At 33.2% G+C, this 23,703-nt stretch overlaps 1 protein-coding gene across 2 annotated transcripts in view; it reads right to left on the reverse strand.

Annotated features, from left to right (window-relative positions):
• LOC128242350 (uncharacterized) overlaps positions 1-20,126 on the reverse strand; it is a 32,938-nt gene extending 12,812 nt beyond the window's left edge. Inside the window, exons 1-5 of one of the 2 annotated variants that reach the window (XM_052959465.1) lie at positions 19,933-20,126; positions 15,889-16,044; positions 15,255-15,380; positions 9,461-9,577; positions 505-566 (exon numbers count right to left, since the gene is read on the reverse strand). In XM_052959465.1, coding sequence (XP_052815425.1) covers positions 505-566; positions 9,461-9,577; positions 15,255-15,373 — 298 coding nt within the window. In that variant the 5' untranslated portion in view covers positions 15,374-15,380; positions 15,889-16,044; positions 19,933-20,126. Of the gene's footprint in view, positions 1-504; positions 567-9,460; positions 9,578-15,254; positions 15,381-15,888; positions 16,045-16,791; positions 16,885-19,932 lie in introns of those variants that run through there. The other variant, XM_052959466.1, reaches the window with a different exon arrangement.
• Positions 20,127-23,703: the final 3,577 nt, after the last annotated feature.

The raw sequence follows: 23,703 nt of genomic DNA on the forward strand, positions 1-23,703 counted from the left end.
ACATATGGTACTGTGGGTTTTAATATCTGCTAAGTGTCTAGGAATCAATGGTAATGAACATTAGCCAAGTTCATCTAATATAAACCTCACTCTCTAACATTGAATTTGATCGGGGAATCATGTAGCACATGCTGTAAAATCTCGGATCGAGGACTTTTGCGCAGCAAAGCACGTGCTGAAGCTGAAGCGTACCGAATCGAGTAATGATGTTGCACGTGCTGAAGCATTTAATATGATAGATGTTTTTTTCAGTTTACTGCGCGTCATGGCGTTGAGGGTCAAAAACAACTTTTCACGCGCAATTTGATAAAATATCTGAAATCAAGACATACACCGTCAAAACTGCACTTAAATTTAAAATTTGCATATGCAAGAAAGAATATTTCTCACATGGATGGTCGGTAAGTATCTATACCGGCTTCCGCAAGTGCACACGGGTCGGGTTTGCCATCCGCCCCGTATGCATGTGCAAGATACTTTTATTCTTAAAAATAGTTTACACACCTTCTTCACAATCCTCCTGTTCAGTATGATGAACAGCACTCGGTAAGTCCACGTAGTCCAACCTGAAAAACATGATCAAAACGAAATTGTCACCTATGTATATAAAACAAGAATAGTAGATATATATTTTTCAAGGGCTTACAATTTGATATTAAATGTGCAGATGGACAAAATTCTACAGGACAAAATCTGCCTTTCTTTGCAAATCCGGTAAAAATAAACTGGTATACAACATTTTCGAATATATTTATTTATCACATATGTTGTATAAATTTGATAGAAGTCCGTTTAAGGTCATTTCTACTGGCAAACAAGATCAGATAAACTTTGTGTTGATACATAAAAAATGGTTTGGAAATTTTGTCCGTAGGTGATCTTGTCACAAATCTTAACCTTTAAAAAGGTAACCACCATATGGTTTTAAAAAAGTGGTGGCCTAATCAAATTCAAGTTCGTTCGTCGGTAGTACCCATGGAAGTAATATAGATTTACAAATATACATTTAAACGGACTATTTCACTATGTTTTTACGGCAGTTTTTTTTTCTTGACACTGACGGCGTGGGATCGCTAATTACTGACAATTTTTTATATATTAATTATGTTTTTTCTGCAATTTCGGTATGGAAGAGTTAAGTATTTATAATGTAAGTGATTTGAGATGCATAACAAGAAAAACTCGTAGTTGGTTCTAAAACAGGAGCGAGTCCCTTTAGGCGACAGTTGTTGAGCTGAATAATTATGTAATACAATTAGTTTATAATAATCAACAGTCAACGTATATACACTACATAGAAAACACCTGTATGAGGGGCATTCCGTATGTAATGCAACTGAAGCGATTATGTTTTTGCTGTAGATTTATTAGATTTATTTTCAGAACTTTTTATACAATCTGATAAAGCTGCGGTTAAATTAAATGAGAAAAAAGAATCAGCAATAGATAAAACATAACAGACGTGTATTCCTTAGGGACCACTGGAACACCTGCATTTCATACTTAATACGGTGCATGACAAATGTAAATATTTCTTATTCTTAATTTATTCGGTATATACCTCTTTAACCTTTTTCACTAATCTTAAACTTAAATTATTATTTAGTTATTTCTCTGTTTTTGTTTACTAGTTTCATTTAGCTCGATTGTAACGAAAGCTGATTGCTTAAAGAATCATTCATTCTCGTGTTCGTTTATTTGGGTAAAAACTTGAATTGATGTCCATTTTTATAGGCCATGAGCAAGTACCTCTTTCGAACCCACAACATCTTGGTTGGGAGGCAGATTCCTAAATAAGTAGCCCACTTTCGGCCTGTTGTACTTTTAAACAGTCCGTAAAGTATACCATGGGCCGACTGGTCAGAACTTTGTTAAAGCTTACAATGTTGTTCACGGCATCGTTTTAATTTTCAAAGATGAAATGTTTTATAAAATGTTGAAATATTCAAATGAAACAAGCACAGATGAAACAGTTCATCGGTGTTTCCATTAAACTATTAAAGCAATAAATAAGTGAAAGTTAACATACAAAAGAACAACTACAAAAATACACAGACATCATTAAAAAAGGAGACATTTCAATTAAAAATCACACTGATCACCCAGTCAAATAACTTTGCCTGAATAACTTTCTAAAGCTTCAAACCCACCTTACTGCTTAGAAATACAAAAGAGATTCAAGAAAATATTAAACGTCGAAACGAAATACTAATGCCAGTTATTGGAAATGTTTTCAGGCAGAAATTTATAATAATAGGATCACAGTGTCATCCGTTTAGCTCTGCTTGGTGTTATTAATATCACTGTAATGTAATTAATAATCTGGCAAGAGAAAAATAATCAATACGAGTGCGTTCTAGATGCAATTCAATCTGCAATGTGCTTCCCTGAATCCTATTATGTCTATTTAAACCTGACTGAAATCTTAGGGCGTTTTTAATACCAAACTAGTTTTAGTTTCTTGTTTCAAGGCTTTCTGCGGAAACCGGTTTGGAAAGATTTGCTTGTAGTAACAATGGTTGTGTGTACAGCTTTAACAACATGATGGAGCTTCTGCATGTAGCCATTGACCATTGTCCACTACATTTTATTTGAAACTGGCACAATAAATACACAATTCGTGAAACTAATATATAACCAAAAGTAGTTTACTGCCAACAAAAACACCCATAATGATATAAAAAAATGTATATCATTGTGAAGAAGTGTATTATAGAACGATGTGTCAATACTGCTATGTAATATATACAGAAGCTGATTGCGAAGGTATATATTGAAGAGTTATTACAGATAATTTATATTTCCGGTAACTCTATCCCCAATTATTTCATATTCATTGTTGTTATTTTAGAAATACTAATTACTCGAAACCCTCATTTACTCAGACAAAATATGAAAAATCAATAAGACAAGAAAGTTAGTATCATATAGAAATAGTTGGGTGACTTTCAGCGCTTCAAACTTCTTCTGAAAAGTTAAAATCATCTTGTCAGGACTATTATCATCATTTCTGTAGTTTACTTTTAGCACGCTTTCTACTTTTTCCAATTACTTTAACGTTTCTACTTTTTCTTCAAACAGTTCCTACCATATTGTTACAAGTCAGTTCTCTGACTGGCAGCGTGACAGAACATTTGTCATGGTCCCCGAGTGATTGCCAGAAAATTGGATTACACAGATACTGGGACCACAAATGCCTGTAAATAATTTGATATGTTCACTGTTGTAATAGATGATATAGAGATTATAGGTTCTAAAACAGAAGCTGATGCACCCAAAATTTGCACGACCATGTATCTTATTACACAAATTAAATTACTGGGCTGGAAATGGAATGTTTCATGGAATTTGGTGATGAAAAAGAATGTGTTACAATAATATTGAAGATAATTGAATAGAAAATAATGGATATTGGAACGGACTAATGGCATATTAGTATTACTGTAAATAATTAGGATTACAAATCATAACATGGTCTTGTATTAACTTCAATGTTTTGTTATAAGCATGCTTATACGAAATTCTGTATTATTTAATGCCGATAATTTGACGTTCAGAAGATTTAATCAGTCAAAATGAAAATGTCTTCACAAATTGTCGCATTGGTGATTTAATTTAAAAATCCAAATTTACCCGAAACAATGTAAAACCTTTACAGTTGCTGTCTCATCTGATAAATCTCAGATTCATTCATGCCATAGACTCTGGCAGAGAAAGGCATCATAACAGAATCGAAATTTTAACAGCAGGCCCCTATAGGAAAATATTGTATCAGTTCCAGCGAAAATTGGAACAATGAAAATGCAATTTCATTAAATTTCCAGCCAGATATCCCGCTATTATAAGCAGAGACGAATGCCAAGCAAAGCCCTATTGATCTTCCAGGAAAAATAATTCTCAGGAATATCAAATTGGGATGAATCTCGGGGATTTGTATACCCTGACAATAACACATTGGATATGTTGAAAGATCCTTCCTTAGAACGGTTGTTAAACTTGCATCCATATGCAATGTGGTTTTGTAAGGATATAGACAAATTAATACCAACATGGCAGACTTGGTTATTTTAGCTCTTTTTCTATATATTAATGCATTCTGGCAATACCTTGTAATAAAATAGAGACTTTTGAAAATAAATGTGAACACAAAGTATCACAGTTTAAGATTTAAATCCAAAATTTTCTGCTACTGAATTTTACATTCCTCTTTCTATTATGCATCTCAGAGTTCTTATTGATGTATATACCGCACGCATTCTTTTAGAAGCACTTAAAGTAAAGAACACCACATGCTGGAAATAGTTAACGCAATTGCCAAATATTTAATGCAATTTTCGTGCATCATAATCTAACAAATTATAAAGATGAATTTAGTCAAAGTATTTTAACCTGGGGTATCTGACGTACGGTAATGTTAAATGTTGATGCCAGATGACCTCATATTATTTTGGTATCATTTCAAAGGGTACAATGTGCAGAGAAAGAATATCTAATATGTTATACCACTAAAATAGTCTCACACACGCAATTTGGACATTGAAAGGTAAAATGGGTGATGGTGGTCTAGTGGTATCGGTGTCAGCCTATCACTTAAGAGGTTGTTGGTTCGATCCCAACTAGGGTTACTTCCTCATGGCCCTTTGAAAAAGGACACAGTACTGGTTTCTGCCCAGGAAACGGACTCGCGAGTGATCTTATAAGCTATCAGCTTTCCGCATAATCGAGCTGAACTAGATTAGTATTAACCAAAAAATGGTCAATTTACTACTGGTTTTTATATGAAATGAAGAACCTCCAATAACTTTATCTGCAATATATTTCAGTCATTTACTTTGCATATTAGTTATCAGTAGGAAATATCCTTTCAAATGATACCAGAATTACATGGGATCACTAGACATCAAAGTTCATCATTTGTGCCAAGTGCCAATGACTCAATGAACGTTATTTGTACATCAAATACCTCAACGTAATTTTCATAAATGCATTAAATAATATTTCAATATATTATCTCCGGAATTTTCTGGCACCTACAAGCAATACATCATTTTGAAGAAATGTATATCATCCACCGTCAAATCATAAAAAATAACGGGGCGTTTTAAATGATTATGGCATTTTCAAGGACTTTTTCATTGATCATTGAAAACAGATTATTTTCCCCAAAGCTTCCACTTCTAAATAATTTTCAAGAGCTAAACTTCTCCCTAGCAATGTTTAAATATCCCATTGAAAAAAGCACACTCATAAAGAAACCATTTCTAAGAGGTCCTAAATCAATATGAAAACTGCAAACATTTCGGTAAAGATGTTGACAGTTGCTTGGGAAAATTCTTGAGATAATAAATCAGAGTACTCCTTAAGTGCTTGTTATGCCGTCTGAAAAGCTATTTTCATGCTCAAAGCCAATTTTGATCATTGTGAATATAATTATCAAAGACGTAGTTTATTTAAATAAGAGAACAAAAGATTCAATTATTGCAACAAAAAGTTCAGAAAGAGTATCGGAAAGAGCGTCACTCGTGAACATTCAAGTTTATGAAAGATGTACAATAGTCCCAGGACATAGCTTTCTGTGAGAACAATATGTTGATTTAGAAGCCTTTGCAATTCTTATTGATTGCCTCACCACTGATGAATTTTCCCATATTATCATGCTATACATCTTCACAAGCCAAAACAATGGATTGACAGAAACCATTGGAATCAATATGCTAATACGTGTAAGGGGATCCTCACTGTAATATTGCATTGTATCTTTCATTGCCTGGGGTTTATTTTAATTATTGTGAAAAAAAAAACTGTTCACACACAAACAAAGGAAGTTTTATGTTTTACAAGGACGCTTCTAAGAGCATTCGACTGTTGCCGACATGAATTGAATCAACACACAAAATTTATTATCATTTCGTTCTTTCTTGCAAGAAACTCAGGAAGTCTAAATAGCCGTTAGCCATTTGCAGAACTATTTAACCGGATTTTATTTAGTGATTTCCAGGAAAGCCTAATTGATATTAAACCATTAAACCGAGGGAAGGCTGAAGCTCGATTTCCTTATTAGTTTTCCCTACTTAGTTCATAATGGCAAAATGCTATCAATAAGATATGTGGACATTAGAGGGGAAGATGAAATTTAAACACACAGTTCATTCCATTGAACATTAATCAATATTAAACTTGTTCCAAAAACGGCGATGCCTGTTCATGGGAAAACAATTGTGTTTGAAATATCATCAACTATTTGCTTATAAAGCCGCATTAAACCCATTTATACGGCTTCATGACCGCAAAACAAAGTCACACTTGACCAGTTTGTTTTGTTGGGCATAGAACCATTTAAAATCTTTGCTAGAAACGTCACGAGACGACGAAAATTAGATTGTCAATATTTGTGCATAAAGAGGATATATTAAAAAAAGTGATGAATAAAGAAACCTTTCGAAGGTTTATAGGATTCCCTATGCTAAAACAAGAGCACCACTTTGACCAAAGACATAGCTTGACCATGACCTTTAACGAGTTTGACTGGTGAAACATTCTTTTCATGGTGAAAACATATCCCAAGTTGTTGTTTTTTTTAATTCCACAAATGCATAACAAACCAATAATCTCGACAAGAAAACTACAAAGAATTTTGAGCCATGACCTTTAAGTGTGTCCTTATTTTTGACATACAGATAATAGCTCGTGCAAGTGACATATTGTTACAGCCCGAACACGAAATGATGACGCCACCCGCGCGAAACCCGCCCGGCCGCCGAAACCACCAGTCAAATAAAACCTCGTTCAAGATCTTACTTGCTGTACAAGGAAACCCTTGTAAGTCTTAGTTGTCTTCGTAAGCAACACAAAAAGCAACAGACAACGAAAATGTAAATGATACGGTAGAGCAAGGGAACTGTCTAATTTAATGAAAGCGCATTTGTCATTCTTCCAAGTTTGTCATAATTAAGAGAAACGATGCCTGTTTTGGGAAATCGCTCACCAGAGATGCTTTGGAGACTTAAGCCCTCTCTCTCCTTGCCAAGCAAATTGCGAAATAAATTCTAAGCCTATCTAATTCTTCAAGTGTTTTTCCCCTCTTGAGGATCGAGTCAGAAATTTTCATTTATCAAAATCATTTTTTGATAGAACCAGACACAGCATTTTCCTCAAATTATGTATCAAATAATTGCTGGATCGTTTCCCAAAGGGAGCTTTGAAAAACAAAAAGTAGCCAAGCAATTCCTTTTCGAACTCTCTTAGGAGGAATAAAGATGTTGAGGATTAATGGACTATTTTTGTTTTTCCTCCAAAACACGCCATACAACCATAGGCTTCACGTTTAATTATTTAGAAGAAGATGTCGATGGGAGCCAGTGTATGTCTTATGTCCATGAACTATCATATTAAAAACAATTTTAGGCATATATTAGATTGAGATACCCTACATCTAAAGGAAGTTAATGTATGTTGTATGTACTGGCGTCAATTGAACATGTAATCGATGGCTAAGCAAACATCAACTTCAATCAATGAAGTTAGTTCTGTCTACATAAACATTTGTGTTTGTTGCATGTCCACAAAACAACAATGGAAAGGATTGGGTGTTGCAATAACCGTCATGATCCAATCCCGTTGAATGTATGTATATTGTTTGTGCATTTCTTGTCAATACAGTTTTAAGTATTTAACTAACAGAAGCACCATTGCACCGCCTACATTGAATGTTGTGTGAAGGTTTTGGAAAAAGTTCTTCAATTTGTCCTCATACCATTGTGGGTGTATCAATCGGTATAAGATCATTAGCAGAAAACCTATCACAGCGGATTGAAAGATATAGTAGCGGTTTGTGTAGATGAAAACAGTGGATTAAGATCATGTGGTTTCATTATTGACTGACAATCATCCTGGCTAGCGAATGCTAATATGTATGTGTGTTACAAACGCTACTTATTTATTAATCAACGTTCTTGACCAAATGAAATCAGCTCTATAATGCTGACGTCATAACAATGGATAAAATACGTTAATGTAGTAAAACGTTATTAACATTTTTTTTCATTTTGAAAATGTTGTACAATCACTATGTTAAATGACACAAAGATAAAAGTTTTCAAGACGCTGCATCTACTGCACAGTCATTCAATTGGTTTATTGTTCCGGAAAATGGCAGTGGGAACTCTTCTAAAATTTATTTTGCATCCCATGGATATATTGCATGCTTATTAAACACACTTTACAAAAAGATGATTGTGCTCTTCCATCACACTTAGCATAGATTGAGTATCTTATGGGACTATCAATTTAGTAATTTTCACAAGCCAGATATTTCTCAGCGGACATTTTGGACATATAAAAAGATGCTTTACATGAGATATGATCCCACATATCACAATCATAATAAAGTGAAAGTAATATTAGCATTTTCTGGATAAGAAAACTTCCTGGGAAGATGCTCGGTTTTCATTGTTATGGCAGGAAAATCAATTGTGAAACTTGTCATAGGGGACCACTGCCTGATATCAAAGTCAAATACGCTCTCTCCAGTGTTTATATCAAGAGGCCAAGTTTCAAGGGATTCTGATCAATATGTCAGAACTTATCCTAATAATTACAGACAAGATTATTTCATGCAAATTACCAGTGTCTAGGATTAGTTTGTAATTGGTCCAATAACGTGGAAGCACATCCCTAAGCAGTTTATAGCCGAACCGTAAAAGTAGCTCTCCCAATATGGCCAATTTAGATAGTGGTAGAGTTTGTGTGTTTTTCCTTGACGGTTTTATATTGTGATGCTTTATAATTGTGATTCTGCTGAACATTCCCAAAGAGAGGTGTTAAAATGTCACCATTAACGAAATATTCGCCGGAAAGATGATATGGAAATATTTTCCCCGGTTTCTCAAAGAGTCAGAACACTGATTAATTTGTAATAAAATTCAAAATGGTTAATGATAAAACTTCTTTCCCTGTCAGATTTGGGAGTAGAATGAATCGGAAGAATAAAATATGGCTAAGAAAACCTTTTCATGAGCAGGGTAGGATTATTCATTTTCATGTGTACAGACCATTGCTAAGCAGACAATCAGCGCAAATGATTATATGCTCTTTACGTTATTTATAGGTCATCGTTCACTTAATGCTCAGTTTGTATCTCTTATAAAGGTGCTTTCCCAACACTGCTTACATTGATGGACAAGGTAGAACAAGATTTTACCCAAGAAACTGACCTGAGTGACCTAAAACTTAATTTGCAGAATGCTTAATTAGTTTAAACGATATTGGTATGCAGTGGTAACAAGTAATTATTTTAAAATCTGATAAGGACACGTTTTTATGTCGCTCCACATGTACTGGTTTCTTTACGTGAAATGGACTCAAGCATTATTCTTGAATCTTTCACTAAGCGACTTATCAAAATCAAACAAATTAATATACACACACCTGTTCTCTGTACTTAGTACTTAGTACTACTTACACATATTTGGTCCTGCAGTCTTTCTTCGATATCCACGACCAAGCTTCCTCCCAGCCAGAACATCGAGCAGGGATTCGTCGAATCATCTGTACTTTTTTCACAGGCTCACCTTTGTCACTGCAATATAAAATATGAATAATGAGTATGTAATAAAAGGTAGTGGAATTTGTTTGAGAGTAGTAACAGTTTAATGGGATTGAAAGCTTGCTACAAGCCTGGGTAGCGAGGTGTGATCGTAATGATCATCTAAACCTCCTTCTTATAGGCTCACACACGTAACACAGGAGGTGAAGAATGTTTACGTATCACCATGTTCTTTGACGCAAATGGAAAAATTGATCAGTCTTATAACTGGCTCATAACAAGTGCTCAATTGGAAATTGTTAGTAATTATGTTAGAAAATGTTAATGATTTAGTTAAAGACCGTCACAATTGAATACGATGCCTAAGCAAGGAGAAGTTATCTATAAAAGTTTTTTTCTATATGCTCATCTTTTTCAGTGTAACAAAAACGATGTTGAAATTGTACAATTAGCAATTCAGAGCACATTAAACATTTCATTTTCATAATAAAACTGGGTTGTTTTTCAATACTGAGTCATTTTAATGTCTTCCTAAAACTACATAGGACTGGGGTATCATTATTTTCCAGACTGAAATCAATGTACCAAGCTATTATTCAAAGGCATAGAAGCAATCTCTCAAGTTGCTGTATAAAATGGTAGCTGCAATTTCAAGAGGGTAGGGAGAAATTGGAAAGCTCTTTTGATAAATTGGTGGTGATTTCAGGCAATCTCGGGACTCGCCTGCCTTTCATCAAGACAAGATGTTGGTTCAGTCTGGAAAGCTTTATTGTGACGTGTTTGCTAAACCAAGCAGGCAATCTCAATATTATTATTTTTCCATTTCAAACTTCACAAGTTTTTTTTTTAGTTCCCTATTTACACTTCATATCACATTTTTGTTTGAATTCCCAGTTGGTGGAGTTGAAAACATTTTAAATCTTGCAGTAAAACGAAAGTCTGTTTATATTTTCTGGGGATTCCTCATCATTCCTTATCAGTATGTTTACACCATTAAGAAACTCAGATTCTAAAATGTAAGTAATAACGTTTCCTATGCATTTGCATGAACCCATTTTGAATTTTAAAATATGAATGGTAACTTATCGTATATCGATTTAAGACTTTCTTAAAACTTATGTGAAAACTACAGAAACAAGCTTAGCAGCAAAAAAATTAATCATAAATCCAACATATGTTTTCGGCATGCTCAAGTTTCAAGAATACAATAAAAGCATTAGGGACAGTCACCGTAGTAAAACACACTTGTTCAGAGGCTCAAGGTAAATCAAGCCTCTCCATGAATTACTTCTACGTTTTGATTTTCTTTGTAATACGCGTAGCTATTCTGTTTAATGATACATGGGAACATTTCGAATTCTTCACTATCGAAGTGGGTACAAATCAATTGTTTAGCGAGTCTTTATGTTATGAGTATGATTATCAAAACTTGGGGAGTTTCACTGTAGTTCTTACAACTAACAACAAGAACGCAAAATACCCAAACATCATTTCCAGAAATTAGCTGCCAAGTTCAGCAAGGAATTTTTAAACTACTGCCTCCAACAATTTATTAGTCCTCTCATTTCCTACGCCAAAACATATTATAGTCTATTATTTCTCTGATATTGGAAAGATCATAAGCCAAACATTGAATGTCGTCCTGTCAGAAACAGACATATGCGGATCGTCCAGAATTTGAACAGTGGACAATTGTTAACCGATATGGGATCAATAATAATGAATAGGAAAATACAGTCCAGAAATGTTCGTAGGAAGATCTCTGTCCAAACATGTATGTAGCATAAAAGCAAAGGGGAGACCCATACAAGGTCATTTTGCCTTTTACGAGGATAAATAAAACAAAGCATTCAAAAAGATTAGCATTAAGTATTCACCAAGTATAGTACTTATTATTGTTGTTTTTGGCAAGTTCAGTCCGCGGTAGAAGGACCGACACTCGAATTTTTGGTCAAAAAGGTGAAAAAAGCACATCGTTTGATAACATTGAAATTAAGTTATTAAAATTGCTGTAACCTCTCAATTATTATTTAAGAATGTATACACTGGAATAGAGCTTGGTTGACAAGTGGGGCAGTATAACTCCTCGAGCCCCACCTTCGCATAGTTTGCCTCCTCATCAAAATGAAAGGAAATGACAAGATAAAGCTTAAAATGATATAACAACAAAAATCACTTTAGAGACCTTGAAAATGTAAAATGATTATACAATTTAGGTTATCAAATCCTGTGATTTGTTTAACAACGTCAAAGAGAAATCTTGAAAACAAAGCAATGGAATAATTGAAATTCCAGGCTATTTTTGCGCATTGCAAAGTTCTAAAACCTTTAATGAGTTTTCACAAGGCATTACTCAAAGTGCAATACTAATTGTCTAAATAACAAAGTTAAACTTGTTTTGTAAAAACATTATATTAACAAATGAAAAAGTAATGCCACTGAAAGTACTCATTATCCTGCTAAGATCACTGTAGTAAAAGTTTCTCGAAGTCTGCATGGGTAACACAGTATTGTCAGTCAAAAACATTAAAATAACATCACTTTCTTTAAAATTAGCAATTTCGGTGAAATTTTACATTTATTGTTTGGTTTTCTTCGATTTTCTGTTGAAAAAAGGTACTTTTAAAAAAGTGTATGAATATAACCCAAGAGTTTCTTTAATTTCAAGTTTATATGATAAAAACTAACTGCTTTGTGTCATCTAGATAATTTTATAATAATAATATTAATATCTAAACAGGGAGTAATTGATAGTGTCAGTGTAATATCTGTTACCCTGTAAGAATCAAACGGTATATTTTTGTGTTCACGAGGTGATTTATATTGAAATCTTATACTAAAACAAACAGATCATAGTTGAATTATATGCTAGTTAATTGTAGTTTTCAGAAAAGCATTCCAAGCTGTATGCAAACGAGACGTCATTCCGGAAATGACGTCGTTGAAATTGATATCCAGCTCTGTGTGCGCTAACGTTTAATTTGGAAGTAGAGCGGGCTAAAATTCCAAAACAATTTGTTATTTTCACTGTTTGAAACAGTGATAACTCTTTAGAAACCACTTAAAAGCATATCCTCATCTTGTATATTCAAGGACTTTATAAATATACATATATTCCTTGAAAGTCGATTTTCGGACGGAATTATGCACTTAACATTATATTGGTAAGATTAAGCATTTTCATCAGCCATGGCGAACTTAAATACAATCATGCGATGCTTCCATCATAATTAATCGAAGAGAAGGCGTATATGAAACCAGATCTATCAGAAAAATTGTTTTTCCATTAAAGTGTACCTTTAGTCTCAAGGAGCAAATATTCTTAGAAAAAGTGCATCAATTGGATGAATTTATATGAATAGATCAGGAATGTTCCGTATTGTATACAAAAAATGTTAATGACGTCAGACCGTCTGTGGCGCATTTGCTATCAATAAATTTCAAGTTGAGCTCAAGTTTCACCGCGAAAGTAAGGAGACAGCATTTGCAGCCTTTGTTAAACATCTTCTTCACACTAATCCACAGTTTTTAGAAACAGAAATAATGATAAAAGTTAAATATAATTTACTTTTTAACAAACTCGAATCAAGAGTAAAGCCAATACAATTCTAGCAAATACATTCCTAAAAAATACAATCCTAGCAAATGCATCCCAAGCAAATACATTCATAACAAATACAATCCTAGCAAATACCATCCTAGCAAATACATTCATAACAAATACAATCCTAACAAATACATTCATAACAAATACAATCCTAGCAAATACATTCATAACAAATACAATCCTAGCAAATATATTCATAACAAATACAATCCTAGCATATACAGTACTAACAAATACACTCATAGCAAACACATTCCAAACAAATACACTCATAACAAATATAATTCTAGCAAATGCAATCCTAACTAATACAGTCCAAACAAATACAATCCTAGCAAATACAATTCTAGCAAATACAATCCTAACAGATAGAATCATAGCAAACAAATTTCTTAAAAATACACACCTAACAAAATACAATTCTAGCAGATACGATCCTAGCTAACACAATCCTAGCAAATACAACTTACTCTAACAAATTACATTCTAGCAAATGCGATTCTAGCAAATACAATCATAGCAAAAAATCTCAACAAATGCAAATATGAAAACTGACAACACTTAGTTTCAGGATCTTTTCATTTTACAACTTCTTTTCAGAAATGATATACGTCTTAAATATAGATGAATTGAGTATATTTTTATAAACGAATTATACAATTTCACAAAACTGATTGGAATATATGCTGAGAAAGCTTTTAGCCTTTAATGATTTTTCAATGGTTTTAACATTTGGCGAGACTGCGAAAAGATAAACTTATAATGTCTTCCTGATTTCACAGCACGTTTCTTGATGTAGAATAAATCTTAAAAGAACGAACACCAAACCGTACGTATGTGTTTACATTTTAAAGATATCTAGAAAGATCCTACATGTGTGGGGTGATCGAAATGATAAATGTAATTTCTTTGAAAAAAGTGCATGAAAAATCCTTCTCAACATTTAAGAAAGCTAACATTTTGCATGATAACTGAGTTTATACACGTGATGGAAATTCATTGAATATATTTAACTTTTTTTACACATAGTTTGATAATTAGTTACTTTCTCACACGCCTCGTTATAAAACAAAAGTAAAAGAAAATCTTGCAAGACGTATTTTAGCACCTCGATAAATGCTCAAAACAATGACAAAATGTCGGACCAATCATGAGATTAATCATCAAACAAGGACCGTTAAACTGGAATTAATTCTTCATAATGCATCAACAACCAATTCCGTCTCTTCTACAGGTGTGATTCAATACTGAAGTATACATGTATTTAGCAAACTGATATGAACTATTATTTTGCCTATCACCTTAACATATCCCAGTTAGTGTTAGCATATCTTATGAACGAGGATGCAAGGAAGTGCATGGTGTATATAAGAATGAACCGAGAGGGACAACCTAGTAAACCAGTGAGGCACATGGGGTAGACTTCCAGACCACCTTCTGAGTTTAATAATACATTTGAAACTACAGGGGCAAATCCAGTAGGCAAAACCTGAACAAGGATTCTGTTTAAAGCACATGGCTACCGCCCAACAGACAAAACGAGGGACAAACAACGTACATACATCAGAGACAGACCAAACATACATCAAAATTTATGTTGTTGTCAACGCCTTAATTTTTAGAGCAGCCATTGAATCAGGAGCTCAATAAATGCACACTTGACTTTAGAAACTTAAAAATGCGATCAAAAGTTCAAATACTTGACCAACGGAATAATTTTACTCTTGTTCTTAGACGTATCGCCACAAGTTGTCCTTTACCTAAAATTACATTTAGCATCTCTATGTGGAACAGAAGACTGATTGACCACTTGATGTAAACTTTAACATGACGTTCCCAAATTTCAGTTCCATATTCAAGCGTTATATGTCAAAATAGGGAAGAAACATTTATATTACGTTGAAACCAGTATTCCACACAGTGACTGGAGAGATTAGCCTTATGATGTTTCCCAGTCTGATCAGCACAGTTACATCAACGATTTACATGCATGTTTTAACGGTGACTGGTGTGCACTGCACGACAGCAACGATAAGGCCCGACTAAAACCGCATATCCATAGTAAAGATTTAAACAACAACAAGAAAGAAACTTGGTACCTACCTCAGTTTGTGTTTACATTTCTTGGCTTCAGTGTTTGGAACAGAGGCCAGGATTCCCCACAGGGACTGGTGGAGACTGCAAGACAGCAACAACATGACGCTTCCAAATCTCAGCTCCATGATGATTCTGTGGAAATAAATTAAAACAAAAGTTGAATACTAATACTCTTGTTATAAATTGACCTTCTGTACATAGAAAGTACTCTTAAGTTTGAATCGATCCATTTCCTAACAATAACACATCATTTTATCTAATTTTTACATAACGAAATTGATAATGTTCTTTTTACACTGAATATCAGGATCCGTTACCGAGCTAGCTACTGTGCACACAATCACCCTCAATGCATTGAATTATTAATGTTTCAGATTGAACACTCTCATATCACAGCGAATCCGGCAGTAAATTCTATCATTGAAACAGTTATGTGTGAAACACCTCCCTAATCGTAGGAGTTTGTCAAACATCCATACTTCCCGCCCTACTGAAACTGTTTGAATGGCAATACTCTGCTTTCTTAAATCTTTATATAGAAACATTCACTCTATCACTTGATCTCAAAGAAATATCTCAAACACACATAACGTTCATACTCATATCACGCATAGATTTAATATCTCTAAAAAGTAATCACCTCTAGTCCTGAATTATTCCAAATTCCCGGCACAAAGTCAATGTATTCTGTATCTTTATGGGGCTTCTATTGCATTACAAATCTTATGGGGTTTCCGTGTCTTCTTCATCCATTACGACTTCTGGAAATGTAGCATCTTCCAGGCCAATTCTACTGCTGAAATGCATACATTTGTGTAAAGAAAACCCACAATTTTATAATAAATCAATGATCCTAGAATATTCACTGACTTGCCACTGAAAGAAAAATATTTAGCCATTTCACTGATTACTGTTATATGGAAGGTTTTAAGAGCCTCGGAGAAAACTAATAAAACTTTGTTTGAAATAGCATACAATTACTGCCAAGGCATTTAAAAGGAGCATTAAACCATAATTTAGCTCCTAATAAAACTCACGCTGTTATCCTTTTTTTACAATTAAATATTTTGCTGCTGTTGTTTCCTAGCAAATAAAAAAAATAATGAACTGCAATATGAAGTAAATTCAAATGAGTGTAGTAATAAATAAAATGAACAAAATAAATAATAACGACAAACAATGAACTTTTTGGAACTTGATTTATCAAATACTTGTCTCATTTTAAAAAATTGCTTGTAAATGGTCACATTTTTCTGTTTTTACAAACTTGTAATGTTTGGTAAGTTATATTATTCTCAATTATTTTTATCTTAAATAGTCTCTATTTTCAGCAGAATGCTTTAGTGCAGCTTCGAGCAGTTTTTTTTTTATTCAGAGCAGCTTTTTGTTAACATCATTAAACCCTTTGATCAGTAATTCACAAAGACTGACACTGCATGCAGGTTCCATACAGATTACAAAGATCCAAGATCTGAATCGAAAATAGCAACAACTTTTGCTCACTATCAGCAAGCATATGCATTTTAACAAACTTATCTCTAACTCATTTGTAAACCACCATCATCCTAATTGTTTATTGATTGCTGAAGCAATAACATCTGACAATGCGATCTAAAGGTATATACATCAATATCAGCTGCCCTGATAAGCCCAGCCATCGAGCTTAGAGTAAGTGGAATATAATGTCAGGTGATTATATTTTAAGTACTGCTCAATGTATACGCTTCCTGGAAAATTTAATATATTCCAGGCTCTGCTTCCTAATCTCTTGATTATTTTGATGTAATTATCATCAGCCTTTCAGTCGTTAAAATCAAAGTTTGGGAAGTACAGAACACTCCTGATTCAGGTGCAAATGTGCATAACAAACAGCTGTAAAAGTATAAACTGCTTTTTTATCTAGTGAAATTTAAAGGGGTTGGAAACATAAAAGACGAAAATGATTAATTATCTTATCTAGATAAAACTCTCATAATGAATTTCGATCATTTGATAGTATGTATGATTGAATAGCATATGCTTTTAAAGACAGAAGCTAATTTTATTGTTTACTTAAAAATCGCAAATCGGTTATTATTTAGTGGTTGTATAAAAGCTATAAATTATTTTTACACTTTTTGCCACATGAAACACACAAGTAATTCTAAAATAATCTGATGGATGGTGTTCTAAGGTAATAACTCCCGTAAGGATTTGAAGTTCTTGATAATTTCTGCTCATAGACTTGTAGTGAAAAGTGCCAATTTTCTAACGAATCAATTCCACCGTAATAATTAGATTAAAAGCGGCTTGTCAGTTCTACACAGTGCAACACAGTTCCTGCAGTTACTGCACAATCCGCATCATATGTTCAAATTAGACAGAAACTCCATTTTGCAGCAGGAGAATAATTCTGAAAAAAATTCTAAGACGTATGATAAATATTTTAAAACTATTCTGCTAATAAGATTTTGATAAAACAATAGTTAATCAACAGTAAAGGTATATACAATAAGGTCGAAAACCCGTTGATTGGACATCCCAGGGACTGGCCAAAATACTTCGAGCCTCGCGAATATCGAGCCAAACGGGAATACTTACACTATATATCTAAGAGTAAAAAAAATCGATCCTTTTCCTCAATTTCGCATCAAAGGAAAAATGTACTCAAGTGATATCGAGTCAATGATTTTCGACCGTATAAATTAAATGTCTACTAATATTAAAGAACCGTGGGCGGAATAAAGTCAAATATGTGCAAAGTCACAGCTGTATTCGCATTAAATATCAACTGATTACTGCAAACATAACATTTAGATTTTCTTTTTTAAGTTTAAAAATGAGGCCGATTATTGGATAACTACGCATTTCCATACCATATTCAGTGGGTTAAAAAAAAGTTTAAAAATGAGGCTGATTATTGGATAACTACGCATTTCCATACCATATTCAGTGGGTATCAGGTTTTATACAATTGACGCCTGTGCATTCAGAACAATAAAAACAATCTGTATTTATAATGATAGGAGAGACATTCCCATCCGGCTTGGATTCATATCACTTCATCATAATGGAGGTGAAAACATGGAAACAAATCGATACTACTATAATGAATTTCTCGCTCACGTCCAAATTGAAAAAGCAAACTAAAGGACTAGCTCCTAGCAAATCTAAGATGGTAATAATTCATTCTCGCCTCTCCCTGTGATAGCAAACGCCTGTAGCCTATTGTCAAAGAGTAATGTGATTCTTCTTTCACTTTACAAAAACATCTAGTATATCAAGATGGTAAATCTTCGGAGAATCTCTGTGATTTTTTTTTGCACGAGGAAAGACAAATATCATTTTTCTTCATTATTTATAAAGTAGAATTGTAATTTCTATTTTTCTATATATCTAAAAAAAACAATGGTGATAAAATAACACTTTGTGACTAATTATGGGGAATACGTTATGCTGTTAAAAATATTCAAATATTAAACTACGTGCTGTGAGAATAAACAAGGGGTTTGTTTTTCCACAAAGCACAATGTTTTACCTTGATGATTAGGTATAGCTACCATGATATAATGTAAGTTACATGAGGGTGTCTTTAATTGTTATTCATAGAAATTGGAAATGAAGACTTATTGGGCCAATATCTTTTTAATCCACGTACGATAAAATACCGTAATATCAAGAATTTTGGTTTAATATTATGGTATTATTATTATAAAACAATTGTTATTGAAAGTTGTGTTTGAAAATTCTAAAACAGTTTCTGCTGCAACACTTCATTATTATAATTTCTTTTGAAATACATGATATAAATTCTCAGTGATACCCATTCGAAATGTTATCGCGCGATATGATCGCAGATTAGAGAGCCATTATGTGTACATAAGTTTTCCCCAAGTTGATATGGTTTTATAAATGTAAACATGAATCATATCTATATCTTTCAAATACACATGTTAACCGATGTTTCATCAGGCTTTATTTTTATTTATTCCAATATTAAAACGAAGTTCATGAAAACAATGATGTTTTTAACTAAACATGAAATAAAAAACAACTTGAAAGTTACTGCAAACGAGGATTTTAAATATAAGTATATGTTAATTAAGATTGTATTCACATTTTGTATTTCGGAGTTTGCTACTAGCTTTAAAACATACCATATTACATGTGTCACTAAGTTATGCCTATAAAATTAACTATACATGTATCCTAATCATCATAGTAAAATTCACTGTTTTCACCGTAAGTATTAGCATCGCTACATATAAATCAGTAGAGCATTGGACCTATTCGTCTGAATTGTCTACCTAAACGGTTCAAACTTGTTTTCAACCATACACTGTACATGGGATCTGTATTTCGAGTATTCAACAGCAATCCAAATAGTCTAAGCAATCGTATAAAATAACGTTAATATCCCGTTCTATTTTACAACGACACAAATAAATAATCAATTAAAATGAACTATCGTCTATTCCCTATAGTACGATTTCCAACAATACCAAAACGTCTACTACACTTGATTCATTTTGTTTTCTCTACCATATCGTTTTCATTTTCTGTTTTTATTTTTTTTACCAATAAACATCTATATAAATTTAAGTTATGTTTTAAGTTCAAATAGAAAAAATACCATCTTATTTACATATGGTTTTATAAAAGATACAGCAGCTAATTGTGCCAATACAATATCTGAGATACTTACAAGTTAAGTTTGCTTCCAATAATGTGAATCTGAAAACGACGTATACTCCAATATGCAAACAGCTTTTAATTAACCAAACAGTTATAAATTGCAATTAAAACAGTTTGACATCAACGTATCAACGTACATAAATATCGCAACAATTAAACTACAAAACACAACTCGGCTTCCGCTTCTGGCAAAGAGCAACCAGACCTTTCTGAAGCCGTAAGTGAAATGACGACTACCGCTGTATGGAATTCATCGCAAAATCAATATAATGTAATGAACAAATATTTAGGAACTTCCATGATCGGTAAATAGTGTTGCTGATCCTTCTGAGGACCGAAGACGTAGCAAATATTATTCTCTGATAATAGAATAAAGATAGGGGTTAATTTACTTTGGGGACGTTTGTTTCCTTATCTACGCAAAGTAAACGGCTAAAGGACACGATATTTGGTCTTTCTGGAAAATAATTTTATTACACAGCAGACAGAACAACAAGGAAATTTAAAGTGTTCTGTTAACAAAATGCCTGCAAATTCCCTTTAAGTTTAAATCAGTTTAATGCTCTTGAAATTGGCACAATCGGACGGCAGACGCACTGAAAACCTAATAAGAAAAACTTATAAGACATTTCCAGATGATGTTTATTTACAATGTTTACTTTGAGTTTAGTTCTGGTTTCTTGAACAAATGATTTGAATTGATGGGATACATCAAATCAATTGACTTGAATACAAATAAAACTGGTAATTTGATCCTATAATGGACGCATGTTCACACGAGCGTGATTATGGTTTGTTGAAGCAGCAAATATAACTATTCAGAGTTCAGTAAAGATGATCTCCTTATTTCATTGAACCAAAGTTAAACCCCAACAAACGTACCATTTTTTAAGATAAATTCTACCTACCAACAGAATTATAGAAATAATATTTTTTTCTTGTAACTTGAATGCTCAGTTTGTCCATTTCTGGTCGGACGTGGATATGTATCAATGGCAGAAGATACTTGAATGATAATGTCATCATTAGATCAAAGATTTGTTCCATCTAAATGGAATACAAACAACCACGCATCGATGCCCGATGCACCAATACAATTATGACATTTCTTAACGGTGACGGCTAATTGATATTTGATGTTGGCAAACGAGTGCCAATTGATTTTCAGGATTCAGATCTACCCAAGTGGAGGAAACATTCAGATTTATGCATGATATTGGATACAGCTTCCACCGTTAACTCATCATTGCTATCAAATTCGCGATGAATTATTGATTATGCATAGTCTTTCACTGAATAAATCTATGGCAGACGGGACAAACTTCATAACAAAAGCTATAAAATTCAGTACGCGGACTTGAATATTCCTGAATAATCCGATTATAAATCACTGTGAGAAGCTTCCGGCAAAAAGTAAAAACAACTGCTCGGTGCTGTCATCCGTCTGAAATGTCTGTGTATGGAAAGTCAAAAACAATTAATTATTCATCACTGCCATAACTGTCGCTTTAGTCATGATTTACCTATTTTAGAATCATCATTTCGGACTTTTTTCGTCTAAAAAAGGGCCTTACGACCCCATCCCCTTTTTTAAGAAACTAGAGAAAAACACGTGTATATTTATTAATTTTGTGGTAATCGACTTAAAAGGTAATTAAGAAACGACATAGTTCACCCAGATTAGATAAAGTTTAAATTTATTTATTTAACTAAGTTTTGATGGATAGACAAATGAACCAAAAATGAGTTCAAATATTTTAGCAGGACAACCCCAACTTCTGAAAGTAGATCAAACTAACCAATCCTTCTGTCTGCGGTCGGAACCATGAAAGACTTATGCGAACACAATGGAGTACCAAGAACAGTTCAACAAATAGTTAAATAACCTATTTTCCCTCTTTTGTCGCTTAATTGATCAATTGCTCTAATGTTTATAGTCAGCAGAGCTAATTATTTGTGACAACATATCGGTTTTCAAGAAACTAATATACGACTGGGATCACAAACTACCGTCTTTATTGGTCCATTAATTTATTTATTTGGTCCAATGAACAATATACATTTACACGAACTTTGTTTAAAGGTTCTCTATCATATTTTTGGATAAACATAATATCGGTATATAGTTTAGCTTTGTAGATATTGAAGTCGGTTTGTCAAGTTCAATTTCGAAAATAATATGTGTGAAGTGTTGAGAGAGGGTCGTACCTGCTGTTGATAAAATAATTTGCATGACCCACATCACCTGTTTAATATATCTATGTAAATATTTACTAACAGATATAATTTTCTATGTTTGAATGAATATGAATTAGTAGAAATTAATTTCCGTTTGAATGTAGCGTAATATCAACTAGGTGGCGGATAATAGAAGGTTTTGTGCACGAGTTAGTCAGTAGACATGTTTACTTCAATAACTTTTCTTTTTGAAATTTTGAAATTTCATGTTGAAAGTTACTAATGGATTGGAAAAAGTACTTTTTAATATGTATATATCATTGTGTTGTTTGACTATATGTGCACATGTACAGTTGGTTGCCCAAGTGCTTAAACCAATATCAAATCTGAAATGCTTGAAATGATATTGGCGTTCTGAGTTATTTTAGAAGTTAGATATGAAGTTTATTCATGGAATTTGATATTAATATAAATGCTTGCTTTTAAAAATCAATATCGAAGCTCTAAACATTGAGCGCATTAATTTTAAATAATAGAAAACAATTAATTATTAATTCCAATTTAGAACAAAGGACATTGAATTACAATGGTTGGTTTACGGTCAAATCGCCGATTCTGATTGAATGCTTTATATTATCTACCATTGATGAAGACCATTTGTGTAACAACATTTTGCAATAAAAATGCCACTGGTCGTACTGTATCCAATTAATAAAGCTTGCACTGTCGAGCTAGCAACATCCGATTATCATGTCGTAGCTTTAATTCCTAATTTTCTGTTCCATCACAGCGTAATAGGAAGGATAAAAGGATTTGTAAAACGGGGGAAAATATTAGAAGAATAGGATTACAGACACCGTAAAATACCCATAGCGTCATGTTCATATTGATTGTGGTCTTCCGTGACTTTACCATTACAATGATTACTTTTTTCACGTAGACTTTTACAGGTATCTTTCTAGCCAGAAAAGGCTACAAAAGCTGACAGAAATTAATGAATAATTGATTGTTTAAGGCGACATCACATTCTTTATTCTATTTAGAATTTCAGAATTGACTATTGTCTGTTGACTTACCTTTGATATTGTTCTGTTTTAATTATTTAAAGATGAGATATCTACATGTTTTGCGTGCTGTGCAATAATATAAATTGTTTTGTGGCGGAGAAATGCATTATTAACATGGAAGAGAGTAATGCCATAACTAAATTTTTAACTTTGGTTTTAAAATTGTCACGCATTCGTTTTCTGTTTACATCGATACAAACGCCTAACGTTTGGTTAATCATTGTTGCACTCTATTGTCGAGTTTGAATACACCATACGAAATGAAATAGAACGAAAAAGCAAAATAACTGGATTTGCCAATGCATTTTTATCAACTTTTCAATCTACAAAATACGAAGCCTTTTATTGACACGATAACCGATATGAAGAGCTAAGGTCCTGTCAGTAGTTTGTTAAAGCTGTTCTTGTCATATCGTCGTTATTGACAAATGGATTACACGAGGAATCGAAAGTATGGGTATTAGTTTCTCGGAACTTGGTCCTTCAGAAGTTAAATTAGATACACGCGAGATTGCCATGTTTTAGAAAAATGTTTA

Source organism: Mya arenaria, chromosome 8, assembly GCF_026914265.1.
Source record: "Mya arenaria isolate MELC-2E11 chromosome 8, ASM2691426v1".
In the NCBI taxonomy this organism is placed as follows: domain Eukaryota; kingdom Metazoa; phylum Mollusca; class Bivalvia; order Myida; family Myidae; genus Mya; species Mya arenaria.